Source organism: Podarcis pityusensis, assembly GCF_964106645.2.
Source record: "Podarcis pityusensis genome assembly, chromosome: Z".
Taxonomy (NCBI): Eukaryota; Metazoa; Chordata; class Lepidosauria; order Squamata; family Lacertidae; genus Podarcis; species Podarcis pityusensis.
In genome coordinates, this window is record NC_138044.1 from 2,454,163 (window position 1) to 2,471,823 (window position 17,661).

Consider the following 17,661-nt stretch of genomic DNA (forward strand, 5'->3'; position numbering starts at 1 on the left):
TGCCACCTTTCACTCCCCTTCAGGAGTCTCAAAGCGGCTCACATTCTCCTTTCCCTTCCTCCCCCACAACAAACACTCTGTGAGGTGAGTGAGGCTGAGAGACTTCAGAGAAGTGTGACTGGCCCAAGGTCACCCAGCAGCTGCATGTGGAGGAGCAGGGAAGCGAACCCGGTTCACCAGATTACGAGTCCACTGCTCTGAACCACTACACCACGCTGGCTCTCAATATGACTCTCAAAGGAGTCCAGTTCTCCCAGTGCTATTCTCTGGGTGCTGCCTTGCCAGTATCTCTCAGCCAGTCACTCACCTGTCTGCCCAGCCTACCTCACAGGGTTGTCACAGGAGAAAATTACAGTGGTAACTCTGGTTATGAACTTAATTTGTTCTGGAGGTCCATTTTTAACCTGAAACTGTTCTTAAGCTGAGGTACCACTTTAGCTAATGGGACCTCCCGCTGCCGCCGTGCAATGTCTGTTCTCATCCTGAGGTAAACTTCTTAACCTGAAGTACTACTTCCGGGTTGGTGGAGTCTGTAACCCGAGGTGTTTGTAACCTGAGGTACCACTGTATCTTGTTGCCTAGCCTACCTCACAGAGTTGCTGTGAGGGGGGGAAATAGGACTTAGAAACTATTTTGAGTACCCTGTAGAAGAGGCGGGATATAAATGCAAGAATAAAAAATAATATTACATCTGAAGTGAGAGACACAGGGTTTTTGGATACAGCTCCTCTTTTACATCTCAGTTGCATTGCTGATCTCTAGTGTGAGTTGCTCTCCTGCTTTTATTGCTTAATTGATTGCCATTGATCATCAGCTGTTCTTGCCTTTATTGACCAGGCTTACTGAATTTATGAAATGGGCTCCAAAAGCCTTGGCTAAAGACTAGCCGGGCAGAGGTCAGCAAACTTTTTCAGCAGGAGGCCAGTCCACTGTCCCTCAGACCTTGTGGGGGGCAGGACTATATTTTGAAAAATATATATGAATAAATTCCTATGCCCCACAAATAACCCAGAGATGCAGTTTAAATAAAAACACACATTCTACTCATGTAAAAACACCAGGAAGACCCACAAATAACCCAGTGATGCTTTTAAATAAAAGGACACATTCTATTCATGTAAAAACACACTGATTCCCGGACCGTCCGCGGGCTGGACTTAGGTTGCCTACCCATGGACTAGTGTAAGCAAATATATATCTGAAACAGGATCTGGATATGGAAGGCAAGAGGAAGACCAGAGGCTGGTTGCCTTCATGGCGGCAACGAGCACAACCCATTGTAATTGAACAGGACCAATTATAAGAATGTTACCACTTCACTACTTAATGCTCTGCTCATGGCTTATGGCTGACACTTCACGCTAGGACCCAACAAGGCATGGCACTATGCACATAACCTGCGACTTTCTTTTTTCTCTGTGTGTGTACTTTTCATTTATTTGTCTAAAAGAGTCTACCTCTGATTAACAGCTATTAGGGACCATACACAGTTTGGTATGTGAGTTTCCATGGACAGCTTTGCTGGCAACTGAATGCCAATGGACCTTTGGCCCAATCCAACGAAACAGCTCTTACATTTTTCTGCTCATGTGCAGAGACTGGACTTGAACTTTGGATGCCAAGCTACACATGCTCTCCCCTGAGTTGCATGCTAAACTCTCCATGCTGACTGTTTACTTAAGAACATAGGACATAGGAAAATGCGTTTTGTTTTTTTTAAAAAAGGTAAAGGACCCCTGGACGATTAAGTCCAGTCCATCCATGGTCCACAGAGCTTAGTATTCTCTACAAAGCCAGGGGTGGTGTACTGGTTAGAGCATCAAGCTAGGACCTGGGAGGTAAAGGTAAAGGGACCCCTGACCATTAGGTCCAGTCGCAGACGACTCTGGGGTTGCGGTGCGCATCTCGCTTTACTGGCCGAGGGAGCCGGCGTACAGCTTCTGGGTCATGTGGCCAGCATGACTAAGCCGCTTCTGGCGAACTAGAGCAGCGCATGGAAACACCGCTTACCTTCCCGCTGGAGCGGTACCTATTTATCTACTTGCACTTTGACGTGCTTTTGAACTGCTAGGTTGGCAGGAGCTGGGACTGTGAAATGGGAGCTCATCCTGTCGTGGGGATTCGAACCGCCAACCTTCTGATCGGCAAGCCCTAGGCTCTGTGGTTTAACCCACAGCGCCACCTCAGCCGCATGAAGTTTGCTTGGTGATCTTTAGGGCCAGTCACTGCTTCTCAGTCTATCCTTCTCAAAGGGTTGTAAGGGGGTTAAATGTGGAGGGGGTATACCACCTTGGAGAAAAAGTTGGGATATAAATGCATTAAATGAATTGAAGAAAATGTTCCATTTAACATTTGTTAAAAAACCCGAGGCATTTTTGCTGGAGATTGTAGGGAAAGACCTGCCAAAAAAGCTGAAAAACATCTTCATGTATGCGACAACGGCCGCGAGAGTCCTAATAGCACAAGGATGGAAGACTGAAGAAACCCCAGCTAAAGAATCATGGCAAGAAAAATTGACGGACTATGCAGAACTGGCAAAACTGACATATAAACCATGGGACAAGGATAACTGTGACTTTAAAGATGAATGGGAACCCTTCACAAAGTATCTGAAGATGTAACAAAGTGAACTGGACTCCTTGGCAGGTTTTGAATAAACATTCACAAACTTTTTATTGATAATAGTCAGCTAAATAGTCTGAGCATCGATACAACTTAGTAACATGCAGAAAACAGCAGTCACAGAGAAACCAAAGACTGGAACTGAGGGAAGTCGGGGGGTGGGGGTGGGTGGGTTTTGTGTGGGAGGGTGGAGGGAGGGAGGGAAAATGGGGGGGAAACAAGGATGATACGTTTTTGGATAATATGTTTTGTTTTAATTTTGAATAAAAAAACTTTTTTTAAAAAAAGTTGGGATATAAATGCAATACAACAAGATAAGAGTTAGCAACCGTAATTGAGTAGTAGATAAAGATATAATGCAGCAGAAAAGGTGTGAGTGAAAACATTGCAAGGGTGGGGAATCAACTTATGAAACCGTGTAATCATTTGACCGTGAAAATGTTTGAAAAAATTAATTAAAAAATTATACAACAGAAAATAATAATAAGATGGTGAGTTATCAAGTTTTGATCTGCATTCAGAAAAGAGATTAATCTCGTCAGAAAAGATGCTGCAGCTGCTACAAAAAGGTCAGTTTAGCACAATCCGTTGGCCTTGGCTAATTAAGCCCTTCCCCCTTGCTCCTTCGCTATGGTAGTTGAGTCAGTTCCAAGCTTGGCCTTGAGATCCAATGTCTCTCCTCCACATGCATTTCACGGAAGAAATGTTCTCCCAATTAAGCCTGCGTACTCCTGCCAAGGGGGCTTGATTTGCAGCCTGGTGCTGAAGTGGCCGAGAGCAGAGATGAACCATCTAGCGCGGCCTGATAAGAGCTCCACGCCAGCACCGGCCATCAATCAGTGTGCCAGGAAGCTTGTTAACAAACAGCCGCTCTCGTAACACCACCCTCTGCTCGCTCTTAACGAGCCATTTGACCGGGCAAAGGATTGACGGGGAGTGGCGGACGAGGCAGCGGCTCTGTGTTCCAGAAATCTGTCTCGCACAGCAAAAAAACCAGCCGATGCAAGCCCCTTGTCCTGGTGCAAATAGAGAGCTCATAAGAAGAGCGCTGTTGGATCAGGCCAAAGGGGGTCCATGTAGCCTAGCATCTTGTTCTCATGGTGGCCACCCAGATGCCAGTGGGAAGTCGGCAAGCAGGGCCTGAGCACAAGAGCAACCCTCTCCCTTCCTGTGACTTTTAGCAACTGGGAAGCATTGCAGCCTCCCTCTGTAGAGGCAGAGCCAAGCTATGGTGACTGCCGGCCATCAATAGCCCTCTCCTCCTCCATTAACTTGTCCAATCCTCTTTTAAAGCCATCCGGGTTGGTGGCCATCACTGCCTCCTGGTGGAGGAAGTTAACTTTGAGCTACATGAAGAAAACCCACAAAGAACACCCAGCTCCACCTTCTGCTCAAAGTTGGGACCAGCCTCACACCCACCCACCCCGTCTCAGCCCCCTTCCCCCATCAAGCTGTAATGTCTGGCAGAACAGACTCTGATGAGAGGGAGTTGTATCCCACCAACATCTGAAGGGCTCCATGTTAGTGAGATTTGGTCTACAGCAGATGTGGGGAACCTTTAACACCCCCCTCCAGATGTTGCTGAACTACCACTCCCATCATCCCTGGCCATTGGCTGTGCTTGCTGGAACTGATGGGAGTTGCAGTCAACCAACATTGGGAGGGCCGCCTGGTCTAGACCATACCCTTCATGGGAGAAAAGCGGAATATTCTTGAAACTCCCACAAACTACAGATTAAGCAGATGCATCCCCACCAGTTATTAGACAGCACAACATGGCAAATGCAATGTATATGCCAGGCAATCTGTATCTGGTGTAGCCCCAGGAAAAAATGAATTGATTCCTATTTTACAGATTGGGAAACTGAGGCAGAGGTCACAAGTTGGCTGCCAATCCAGTTCTTCTTGGCCCACCTCCCACACACTATTCCCTTGGCTCAATATTATCTCTACCCCTCTGATTGGTCCCTGTATCTGTTAGGCTCTATGACTGTCTACCTCCCACTGAGTTGTAAGGCCAGATTGGGAAGGGGGGCGGAACCTAATCATACATCAGTGGGTTTGAAAAATACTTCAGCAACTGCAGGGTATAAAAGAGTGAGACCCTGTCAGCGTATAAGTCATGTGCTCAGAGACCCGCACTGCTTGCTGATTTGCTACAGGACCAAGTTCACAGGGTTACTCTGACTATAAAAAGTCCTTTGCAGCTTGGGACCAATAGACCTGTGAGATTGCTTCACCCGCATGCCCACGGGATCATTTCAGTCTGCAGAAGTAGCAATGTTATGGCCCCCATAATGCTTGCTCCACATTTGTGAGAAATTGTTCTCCACACCTGCACAGTGTATCTCCCTGCCTGTTGACACCAGGCAGGTTCCTTCACTGGGCTCTTCTCAGTGCCTGCTAAAAACATGTGTGCTTGTGCCAGCCTACTCAGATATATAGAATGCTGACAGCTGTTTGTAGTTTATTGTCAGTTTTAATTGTTTTTCTGATTGTTTTAAACTGGCTTCATTGATACAATTTTTATCGCTTTATTCTCTTTTGCAAACTGCTTTGAGGTTCTTGTTTCACAGTCAAGCAGTATACAAATTTCACAACATGAAATCATAAATAAATAAACGCAATGGCAAGCTATGCCTGGCATGGAGCTTTAGCATTTGTGTGCACCCACTGACATGAATGCGCACTATTGGAGCAATATGCAACCACTTCAGGTGTTGAATTCCTGGAGAAGGAAACTCAGGATGGAGGTGAACTCTGCAGAACAACAACTCACACTGACAAGGTACACAGGAACCTGCCAGGTGAGATCATTTCTCCCTCCAGCCTGGTATTGTCGATTCCAGCCTTCCCCACCCTGTTGCCCTCCAGGCTGGGCTACCATCACTGGTGCAGGCTGGTCCACTAGGGCAAATGGAGCCCTGCCTCAATCTGCAATCAGCCATTCCCACCTGTTTGCCTTCTTGCTTATAACCAGTTCAGGGAGTGGCCCTGGATGCCAGCTGCCTCCTCCTTGGCCTCACTGTGGCCCTTGCATAACTCAGAAGGGAGGAGGATGATCAGACCAGCGACTCATACAGGGACGTACTGGAAGGGCTCATCTGTGGGCAGGTGTTTATGCTGCATCTCTGCTGGACTGAATGAGTCAATGACACCTCCCACAGAGACTTGCCCTGAGCTGAACCTTCTGCAGAGAGGGACCAAATGGCCTGTCTTTATTCTTTTCTCCCGATACCATAGTTGCTAGAGGAAGGAAAACCACATAGGATCTTTTTGATCAAACCATATGTACAGTGCAGCTGTTTCCTTTTCAGCCCCTTAAAACCATTTCTCTTCATTATACTGGGTTTTGATCCCCCCCCCCGCCGCCTTTTCTTGGACCAGATGCAGAATTCACCCTATGTGATATTCTTAGCTTCTTTTAAGATGAGCAAGCAAATCAACCAAGATTCTAGTCCTTAAGACTGAAAAGGCAAATTTCCAAGTGTTACATGAGGGCAATGCTTGGTGACATGTCCAAAGAATATAGTTGTGAAGCTGAGCAGCATGTTCAGGGGCTAAGAGACAGAGGTCCAGTGCCACACCCTCTTCTCCACCCCTCCCCATTTATAATTTTGTGTAAATTATGCATCAGTGAGAAATGAAATGCACACAATGTCCTCTTTGGGTTCTCACAGTTGAAAAGCAGGTGATACATTTCCCCAAATATCTAAGCAAACCAACCAACCAACCAACCACCCAGTGTGCTTAATTTGCATATAAGGCATACAGGTTGCAAAACCCAGGTTTTCTCTGTGCATAGACATCACAAAACACCTTTTGTTTTGTTTGTTGCATTGTTCCCCAGCTTGCTTCTCAAGACGCACCCACAACACTATTGGTCTACACTCTGCTTCTGAATGCTCAGCAGACAAGAGCAAAAATTAGCCCACCCGAGATTCTGAAGGAGCTTACTCAATAATCAACAAGATGGTGGCTGCAGCCAGATTTCCAAAAGGTGAGCTGGGAAAGTATGTGTGTGTGTGTTTGGGAGGTGGTGAGAATCAAGACACAGTCAATGCAAAAGGTGGATGTGTGTGCACTCTGGTGGGCTGCCTGTTCCCATTTAAAGACCAGTTCTATTGCAGACAGCTCTTCATGTTGCAAAAGATTTAAGCCAACCGTGGATAAGGGAAGCTGGGCGTGGTCAAAGCAGGCAGGCAGAAAAAAGGAGGGGGGAGAAATCTGTGAAATCTACGAAGGAATATACATGACTGCCTTTGTGGGAACAGCACGGCTGGCGACAGAGAAAGCTCACCCATGGTCAATGGGGTCTGCAGTCAGTGGGACAGGACTGAAGGCAGGTGGTTATGAGAAGTGATTGATTATTTAAAAGGAAGAGAAGTGTCAGGGGTGAACGCTACTGAAAACTGGGCTGGAAGTCCTGCTCCTGTCCCCAGATGCACGGGGGGTGGCCCTCCACACTCCAAATTTCAAATTATTATTTAGAAATGAACAGAAACAAATGAAATTGGCTTAAAATACCAGATGTGCTTTGACACTGGCCGGTTGCTCCCCCCAAAGGAGCAAAGTGGTTCTTTCCTGCCTCCCTCCAGTTCACATGGAGATCAAAGTTGTGCATTTCTCCATAGGCACCCCATAGTTACTATTTCAACAGCACCTTCCACTCCACCATCATCCATCACCTTAACGATCTGCCTGGCATGCTGCTGCTGATATCCCAAATAACACAGGCAAATATGACACGCACACCCAACTGCTGCATTGGATCTTTCCTCCCTGTCCCAGATTCCAACTCAGAAACCTTGTCTGCACACTGACCATAACAACCCACCATATATTCAGCTTACAAGAGGTCATGTTCTCTTAGGCACAAACCAAGGTGCCCTTTCAGAGGTCCCTACACTTATGCCACACCTCAGATGCCCCTAAAACAGACACAGGTTGGGCTGCTGCTGTTTTTAAAAGGGCACTTTGCAGGGCACCCAGATGAAATTTTGGAGCAATGCTCAGAGTCAGACCATGTTTGCTTGAAAGCACCCTGGATAATTAAGCATCCCTGATAGGAAAACCCACAGATTAGCACCAGATTCTGTGGACAAAGTAGGACTAGGATATTGTGCTCCTCTTCCCAGAAATATTTTCACCAAATCTTTGCAAGCAAGTCTTCTCCCCTCCAGTTTAAAACAGAAATGGAGAATAGGGTCACACTGAACAACTCTTGGACCTCACCCCCCCCCCAAGTTCAAAAACAAAGTCACTCAAGGTATTGGGGTGGTTGGGGCAGTTACACATATGCCCACAATCTGAAAACAACCTGATAAGCTCCCAAACAAGGTGATACGAGACCTGTCACAACTTGCCCAATATTTCATCACGTGCCTCACCTGGTGTATGCAAAACGCATCCCTTTGGATCTAACCACAACACACACACAGTGGTACCTCGGTTTAAGAACAGCCCTGTTTATGAACTATTCGGTTTACGAACTCCGCAAAACCGGAAGTAGTGTTCCGGTTAGCGAACTTTCCCTCGCTCTAAGAACGGAATCCAAACGGTGGAAGGACACCGGCGGTGGGAGGCCTCATTAGGGAAAGTGCACCTTGGTTTAAGAATGGATTCGGTTTAAGAACGGACTTCTGGAACGGATTAAGTTCATAAACCGAGGTATCACTGAAGAAAAATCCACATTGCCCTTCTGTTCTGGTACATTAAGGGGGGGGGGGAGTCTCAATGACCCTTGGCACCACGTACCAAGACCCCAACCCACCACACAGTAGTTGTCTGTGGGAGATGTGCGCCTCATGTGGATGGATACACATCCATCTGTAGGAAAGGGCGATTCTTAATGCACCGTAATCTCCCGCACTCTTGCATTTCCAGTGCCAGTTCAACAAGCTGGTCGGAAACCGAGTGTTTCATTTTGCATCTCCCCGACCGCGCCATAGGCAGGTTCCCCATCACACTGGACGTATTTCTGCAACACGCGTATACGCAAAAGCATAAAACAAAATATTCGCAGCCACCACCGCGAAGGAAGCGGGAGGTAAGAACGAATCTAAACCATCATTTGGTGTAATTAAATGAGCCGCCACCAGCTACTCAGCCCGGCCCTTCGCTCTGGCTTGGCCTGAGGTGAGCGCACGACCCAGGCAACAGCAAAAGGAAATCAATGCCCTCGTTTGGGCGTCCACAGATGCACGCGCCACCGGGCCCCTCACCTTTCATTGTCCACGTTCTTGAAGCCAGGTAGAATGTGCCGGAAGCTGCTGTTCCTGTCGAGCTTGGGTTGGCTCTTTGTCCTTTTGATGGAGCCTTTAAGGCGCCGGCTCAGGAACCCCTGCGGGGAGACAGAGGGAGGCGGAAATTACCGGGACGGGCAGAGGGGACAGATGCGCATCCGTTCGGGCGAGTTCTGTACCCTGGCTCTCCCGCGGCAGCAGTGGCACCGTGAGGGCGGGGGGTGGGTGGGTGGGGGGGAGGAATGCTGGCTTCTGCCTCTCTGCCGCGGCACAAATATTCCATCCAGCCCCTGCTCAGAGAAGCCGGCGCTGCTACGTTGGCGCGAGACTCCCCTAAGCCTCGGTTGCCTTAGCAACCACCCGCTCTCACACACCCCTTTTTCAAAAAATGCCACCGAGATACAAGACAAGCATATTGCAACTCCTGGCACATCGAAGAAACGCTCTCGTGTGGGAGGTAGTGGGGGGGGGGCAGAAGGGAGTTTGATCTGTCACTATGACCGACAGACCCCGTGCCCACCGCGGGAGGGGGGCGGGGGGAGGCAAAGGTGAGAGACCTTGTGGCAATGGAAAGGTGGGCAAGTTGACCAACGTTCAGCTGGGAATGTGAGTTGGGATCAAACACACACACAAAAGCATATGAGATCACCTTTGAAATGAAAACCTTGCGGGAAAGGTAGCTGCAGAATTGAATGCGGCTTTAGAGATGATAGATATAGATAGATAGATAGATAGATAGATAGATAGATAGATAGATAGATAGACAGATAGATAGATATAGATATGAGATTAACCCTTCGAATGCAAACCTTGGGGAAGAGGTACCTACAAAACTGAATGGGGCTCCTGACTTAAGCCAACTCCATGGGGTCCCACCCACTGATAGTCCAAAGAGGGATGGAAAAGCAAAAAGCCATTTTCAGATAGAGGCACATATTCCATTGCTCTGTTTCCACTAACAGGCTGAGCTGTGTGGTTCTAGAGTGGCACCTAGAGAGGCAATACCAGCCCACCTGAACCCTGAGTGTTCCATCAGCTGACACCCCCCCCAAAGGGCCAATCACAGCCCACCAGACCCCATTAAAGACCCAAGTTCAGAGCTTTCCTCTCAGTAGGAGCAACTCATCTCTAGTGTGGTGACATCCGTTAAGCTCCTGCTCCGTTAGGTCTAGCACACCTGATTTCAGCTATGCATTTCCCTCTGGCCCCTTGCATCCTTGCTTGGTGGTGTGAGATTTGGGCCTCCTTGGGACCACATACCTTAAAAGGTAAAGGTATCCCTGACCTTTAGGTCCAGCCGCGGATGTCTCTGGGATTGCGGTGCTCATCTTGCTTTACTGGCCGAGGGAGCCAGCGTACAGCTTCCGGGTCATGTGGCCAGCATGACTAAGCCGCTTCTGGCGAACCAGAGCAGCGCACGGAAACGCCATTCACCTTCCCACCGGAGCGGTACCTATTGATCTACTTGCACTTTGACGTGCTTTTGAACTGCTAGGTTGGCAGGAGCAGGGACCGAGCAACGGGAGCTCACCCCGTCGCGGGGATTCGAACCGCCGACCTTCTGATCAGCAAGTCCTAGGCTCTGTGGTTTAACCCACAGCGCCACATACCTTACTATATAATAAAATTGTAAAGTCTTTTAATCACCACGTTAGTTTATTTATTTGCCTAAAAGCATTCCTAAACCACTTAATATTTTAAATCTCCAAGCAGTGTGCAGGATACGAACATAAAAACTGTCGCTAGGAATGGAGTCCCTCTATCCATAGGCAATCAGAGTGCAAGGCACCTTCAACATAAAACCAGGGAGACTTATTGCCTCTGTGCCCAGCTTGTGGGCTTCCCAGAAACACCTGAGTAGCCAGGTATGAGACCAGGATGCTAGAGAGGAAAACCTTTGGATCTCCTCAATGCTCCAAGCTCTTGTCGCACAGTTCTTTTCATGCAAAGTTCGTATCTTGGTGCAAAGTCCATATCTGGATTTGAAGCAACATTAAGGGCAGAAGGCTGGACTTGAAAGAACAGGATGGATCTTGAAGAGGCAACTGGAAGGATATCAGACTCTATCTCATTATCCAGCTTTAGCCAAAGAAGAGAACTGCAATTAACAGACTGTAGCCAGAGTATGTCAGGGTAATCCCTGATCTCCGTAAATGAGACTTCACCAAGACAGTAACTTCCACATGTTTTGTGTAGTAGCAAATTTAAAAGTGCAGAGTCCCTTCATGACAATCACATCCACCTCCACTTCTCAGATTATACAACCTCATTAGTTTATATAATAATTTTATAATTATGCAATACTTAGGAATGCATTGTGACAATCAATGCATACCTCCATGCATTGCCTTTCAGCTGGATCCAGTATTTTCTCTGCACATCAATGGGCAAATGATTTGGAGAGCCCAATGACTTCTTCTGGAGTGACTTTGTTCCATTTTATGTAACCCCAGAACTTGCACCCTGTTCTCTTGCCTTGTGTTTTCCGTGTTCCAAGATGCTTAGCTTTGGAGCACACAGGATGCCTTCTCCTCAGTGTTTTCTCTGGGGAGACCCTGGGAGCCCATCCTCAGTGGCCGACTCACCTCTTTTCACTCTGATTGACTCCAGTTGACACACAGCATGAGAAGACTTCAGCAGCTCGAAAGCTCCTTTTCCATGCGGATTGGGTGGCCTGAGGACGCTGGTGGCAGGGACCCCTCCAAAGGCTCTGCCACAGAAATAGCAGCAGGTCTTTGACCTCCTACAGCCCCTGATTGCTACACCTCTGGACTACAACTCCCATCAGTCACAGGGGCTGATGCGAGTTGTAATCACAAACATCTGGCCTGCATCACACTTTGCCTACATGGCACACTGCGTAATCCTCAATGCGCACCATGCTTGGACCTCCCATACATCTTTGGGGTCACTGTCACAGTGTGCTCATCCACGGCTGGACACCCCTGGCAACACATTGATAACAGCAGTGTGCCTTCCATGAAAACCGCAGTGGCCTTAAAATATGCAGATTGCTATCTTCATAGCTATAGCTATGCCCCCATGGTCAGATGCAGCAACTGAATGCCAGTTGCTGGAAGCAGCCCCAGGAGCGTTCCGTGCTCTTGTACTCAAGTCCTGCTTACAGGTTTCCCACTAAGGCATCTGGCTGGCAACTGTGAGAACAGGATGCTGGACTAGGTGGGATTCCTTTGGCCCAATCCAGCAGGCTCTTCTTGTGTTCTTTTCCCAGGCACTCATTTCCTGGTGCTGGCCTGCGCTCTGTGCAATGGCAGATATTGTGGGCAGATTATTGGAAAGTGGCGCACGAGAAACTCAAGGTCTTCAGTGACACTTTTTCCTTTTTGAAAGACAGGAGAACATACCAGCTGACTCTATTCCTTTATCTGTCTGCCTTCTCCATTCAGGTAATTGTACCTTCCTTATCACCATGGCTACAGAGAACCTGAGGAAATCATATACCGGCATTGTTCAGTGTGAGGGGAAGTGTCTGTGTTTGCGTGTGTGTGCTTGCGTGCTGTCCAGGAAGAAATCCACACAGGCATCTTTGATCCTCACCTGACCACCTTTATCCAACCAACCGGAAATTTCTGGCAGCCCCCTCCCCATTCCTTTAATGCAAGTCAGGCTGGAATTCAACAGGCAAAGCCCTTTCTTTTCTGACTCTCACGTGCCCCTCCTGGTTCCCCATCACAATCAAAATAGATAGCATCATGAAAAAAAGTGGGGAAGCTGTGACCTTCCAGATGTTGTGGGATACAAATCCCATGAGCCCCAGCCAGCAATGCCAATGACCAGGGATGATGAGAGTTGTAGTCTGGCAACATTTGGCAGGGCACAGGTTCCCCATCCCTCTGTGGGTTAAATGGACTGGCAACTGGATCCAGCAGGAATCTTCACGTGGCTCCCCTCTACCCATGGTACAAGGCATACAGTGGTACCTTTGGTTAAAAACTTAATTTGTTCTGGAGGTCTGTTCTTAACCTGAAACTGTTCTTAACCTGAAGCACCACTTTAGCTAATGGGGCCTCCTGCTGCCGTTGCACGGTTTCTCTTCTCATCCTGAAGCAAAGTTCTTAACCCGAGGTCCTATTTCTGGGTTAGCGGAGTCTGTAACCTGAAGAATATGTAACCTGAAGCGTATGTAACCTGAGGTACCACTGTATTGGCATATTGTTGTGCACACCCCAATCTCCAAGTGGTCAATGGAGACTGTACTGTTTTCGGAAGACATGGCTTTATTTACACATCTATACAACCTAAGCATAGGATGGAGGGGCTCATAGCATTTATTCCCTGACAGATCTTGCTTGCCTATTACGGTTTCTGGGAGGCCCCAAGTTTTGGGTCCAGCACAAAACAGACAGGTCTCGGTGTATCCAGCTTCCAGCAGCAGCCCAACTATCTCACACCGCTCTCTTAGGCACAGCTCACCTGGTCTATTGCTCCATGGTATTCAGAAGCATTGCTGCCTCTGATCATTGAGGCAGAGTATAGCCACCATGAAGAAGAAGAAGAAGAAGAAGAAGAAGAAGAAGAAGAAGAAGAAGAAGAAGAAATTTTATTTATACCCCGCCCTCCCCAGCCAAGACCGGGCTCAGGGCGGCTAACACCAGGTAAAAACAATTGATTAAAATACAACTTAAAAACAGGATTAATATACAACATTAAAATGCAGCCTCATTTCAGTAGAAACTCAAATCAACAACTTTTTGGGGATGAAAACATCAAATCTTCACCAAGGCCAGCTATCCAGACTGGTCCTACATGGGCCAGAAAAAAGCCAGGGAAGTCCCCAAATAGGGGTTCCATCACAGAAGGAGAAAGGAAAAAGGAAAGAGGGGGAGGGCATCAAGTTGATCCCAAGCCAAAGGCCAGGCGGAACACTGATGGCCTTATCCTCCTCTGTGAATCTGTCCAATCCCCTTTTAAAGCCATCCAAGCTTTGGCTATTGCTGCTTCCTGTGGGACAGAGTTCCATTGTTAATGCTGGGACCCCCTGCAGCCTATGCTCAGGTTGTATAGATGCGTAAATAAAACCATGTAGCAGACGAAGCACCACAGTCTCCGCCGATGCTTTTTCCAAGGAAACCAAAGCTTGGGTAAGCATCTGGAACCACTAAATTCTCTCACCAGTCAAAGACTGGGTGTGTGCAACAATATTTTAAGCATGCATAAAGTACGTGGTTGGGATTCTTCCCTCCCCCTGTAAACCAACAAACCAACAAACACACAAAAACAAAAACAAACAAACCTGTCGCAAGATTTCTGACAATTCATGCACTTACAGGGCATTACAAAGTTTGGAGCCTTTTCCAAATCAATCTAATAATGTTCATGTTTAAGCATCTTCAGCTTGCCTTGTATAAAATGTGGGAGATTTATTTTCCGATGGAGAGCACTAGATCCCAATCAGAAACACGCTTTTGAAACCCCAGACACAGGCACGAGAGTGGGAAGACGAGTGTCTTTGAGATTAAAGGAGATAATAATCGCCAACTGACAGAAATTTATTCACCCTCCTATAAATCTAAACTTCGACATCACTTTCTTCAAGCATAATCATCCTGGCTTGAGTACTTGCTATCAGCAGCAAATCATAACGCGTGCCCTGTTTTTTCCCTTCCTCTCGTCTGCCTTTTATAGGGCAGAGGCAGCTTTGAGAGGGGATGAAAGGAAATAATTTACAGCAGACCTTGACGATGCCCCCTGTGATTCAAGGGGACCCCTTTGAGCCCACAAGCAGGGCAAGAAAGTAAAAGCCCCCTCTTGTTGCTGCTCTGGGTGCTCAGAGGTAGACTGCCCCTGAAAAAGGAGGCTCCATGCATAAGGGCATCTGAAGAGCCTTGTTGTTGGAGCAGATCATCTTGACCAGGGCCAAGTTCAAGGTGCTACAATTTTTATTTTTCCAATTCATCAATACCTCTATTTTTGCAATAATAAGAGCACAAAGAGTCCATTCATATTGTCCCTTTGTTAGATTCCATGTGCTGAGTATATAATTCAAAAGGATATTTTCCTCTGCAAATTTAAGATTATTCCATACAGTCATGTTGATTGTCTCTATTACTTTCTGCCAAAAATTAATCAATATAGGACATTGTACAAACATATGTTTTAGAGAAGCATTATCTCTGTTCCATCTCCAGTAGTTAGAGTAGCTAGTCCTTTCATAAACAAGTGTAATGGGTCCAATTAGTTCTAAATATTATTTTTCATTGAATGAGTCCTATTCTGAGGTCCAGAGACACCCTTATTATAGAACTTATCCAATCTTCAACAATTTAACAATATTTGGAATTCATTTTTATAAATACCGTATTAGGTTAATGTCTGGTTAACTGCAATGACAATTTTTGTTGTTGTTGTAATGCATACAATTTTTTGTTGCAGTTCTGTTTTGTTTTCCAAATGGGTACTATTTCTTTTCTTCTTCTTTTTTGTGTCATCTTACTCTGTGCGCTTGTAATCATGTACAGTCATACCTCGGGTTACAGACGCTTCAGGTTGCATTCTTTTGGGTTGCGGACTGCCGAAATCCGGAAGTACCGGAATGGATTACTTCCGGTTTTCAGTGGTCGCGCATGCACAGAAGCGCTAAATCACACTTTGCGCATGCGCTGAAGTGCCGAATCACAAGGGCGCCCCTGAGAGGCTGGCGCCCTGGCGCAATGAACCACTAAGACCAATGGGAAAGACGGCTCTGGCTACCATCTCTTTTTAGCTGGTGGTGCTGGGAGGATTTAATCTGCCACCTTCTGCAGGCAAAGCATATATTCCATCCCTGTGCCATAACCCCTTCTTGCTAATACTGCTGAATCCAAACGAATTAATATTAGTAGCCAATCCCAATACGATAAGATGCCAAAGTGGACTCTGTTCCTGCACCTGTTGCCTCTTTTTCTGAATTTTGGGGAAGTGTGCTTAGAGTTGGACGTGCAATACTGTACATCCTTACTGTGTCCCCTTCTGCTGATGGGGAGAAGGATAAGTGATAAACACCAGACTCCAGCATAAGTGCAACCATTATAACCAGAAAACTCAAAGTGCCTATAATGACATTGGCTAGCATTCACTTCTCCCCATTTTCTTCTCTCGTGCTAGACATTATACCATGAGCTTCTTGGGACAGGAGCTTGTCCCTTCTGATGCATGCTAGATAGCACTAAGAGCAAGGAAGGCTCTGAATAAATCATAGAATTGCAGAGCAGGAATGGATGCCTGAGGTCATCTAGTCCAACCCCCTGCAATGCAAGAATCGCAACTAAATAATCCTTGGCCAATGGCTATCCAACCTCTGCTTTAAAACCTCAAGTAGAGGAAAGTCTGCCAGCTGTTGAGGCAATCTGTTCCACTTAATAATAATAATAATAATAATTTATTTGTACCACACCCATCTGGCTGGGCTTCCCCAGCCACTCTGGGTGGCTTCCAACAAACATTAAAAATGCATTAAAATGTCACACATTAAAAGCTTCCCTAAACAGGGCTGCCTTCAGATGTCTTCTGAATGTCAGGTAGTTGTTCTTCTCTTTAACATCTGGTGGGAGGGCGTTCCACAGGGTGGGTGCCACTACCGAGAAGGCCCTCTGCCTGGTTCCCTGTAACTTCACTTCTCGCAGGGAGGGAACTGCCATAAGGCCCTCAGCTCTGGACCTCAGTGTCCGGGCAGAACGATGGAGGTGGAGATGCTCCTTCAGGTATACTGGACCGAGGCCCTTTAGGGCTTTAAAGGTCAGCACCAACACTTTGAATTGTGCTCAGAAATGTACTGGGAGCCAACATAGGTCTTTCAAGACCTGTGTTATGTGGTCTTGGCAGCTGCATAGCTCTTACCCTCAGAAAGATATTCCTAATGTTTAGTTGGAGTCTTTTTTCTTGTCATTTGAATCCATTGGTTCAGGTTCTACCCTCCAGAGCAGCAGAAAACAAACTTGCTCCATCTTCCATGTGATACCCCTTCAGAAATTTGAAGATGGCTATCTTATCACCTCTCAGTCTCCTCTTTTCTAAGCTAAACATATCCAACTCTCTCAACTGTTACTCCTAAGGCGTAGTTTCCAGACCCCAGATCATCTTGGTCGCCCTCCTCTGCACACCTTCCAGCTTGTCAGTGTCCTTCTTGAACTGTGGCACCCAGAACTGGGCATGAGACTCCAGGTGGGGTACGACCAAGGCAGAATAGAGCGGGACTATGACTTCCCTTGAGCTGGACATTCTACTTCTGTTGATGCAGCCTAGAATTAGCTTTTATTTTTCCTGCGGCATCACACTGTTGAGCTTGTGGTCAGAGCTTGAGGTCAGAGCTTGTGGTCTACTTAAGACCCCTAGATCCTTTTCACATGCATTGCTGGCAAGCTAGCTGTCCCCAATCTTATATTTGTGTATCTGTTTATTCCTAAATAACAGTAAACTTCACTGCATTTCATGCTTTTCCAAAGCTTGAAAGGATAGGAAGTTTAATGAAAAAATTCGCTATATATATATGGTTTCATATATGTATTTAAAAATCATGCTTATCTATCATAATTTCCAGGATAGTTTGACATTAAGCAAAACCCCATTCTCTCCAAGCAATGCAAAATGCCTTTGCTGCATCTATATCCAACAACCATTCTGATGACTGTTAATAATGGGGCACTATGGGTTTTTCTTTTTTTAATACGATAAGGAAGCATAGAGAGACCCCTGCCCTTTCTACAATTGCATAAGTATTGAACAATCTCCTCTCGAAGAAGCTGGAGAAGATGGCAACAAGATCCTCATATTGTTTTCAATAATTTAATTGCAAAGC

The 17,661-nt window shown here is 46.7% G+C and overlaps 1 protein-coding gene across 8 annotated transcripts in view; it reads right to left on the bottom strand.

The window, feature by feature from the left end:
* Positions 1-17,661, bottom strand: part of DAB2IP (DAB2 interacting protein) — a 316,629-nt gene that overhangs the window by 171,223 nt on the left and 127,745 nt on the right. For all 8 annotated transcript variants that reach the window (XM_080990826.1, XM_080990828.1, XM_080990825.1 and 5 more), the window contains exon 3: positions 8,847-8,965. In XM_080990826.1, coding sequence (XP_080846952.1) covers positions 8,847-8,965 — 119 coding nt within the window. The remainder of the gene's footprint in view (positions 1-8,846; positions 8,966-17,661) is intronic.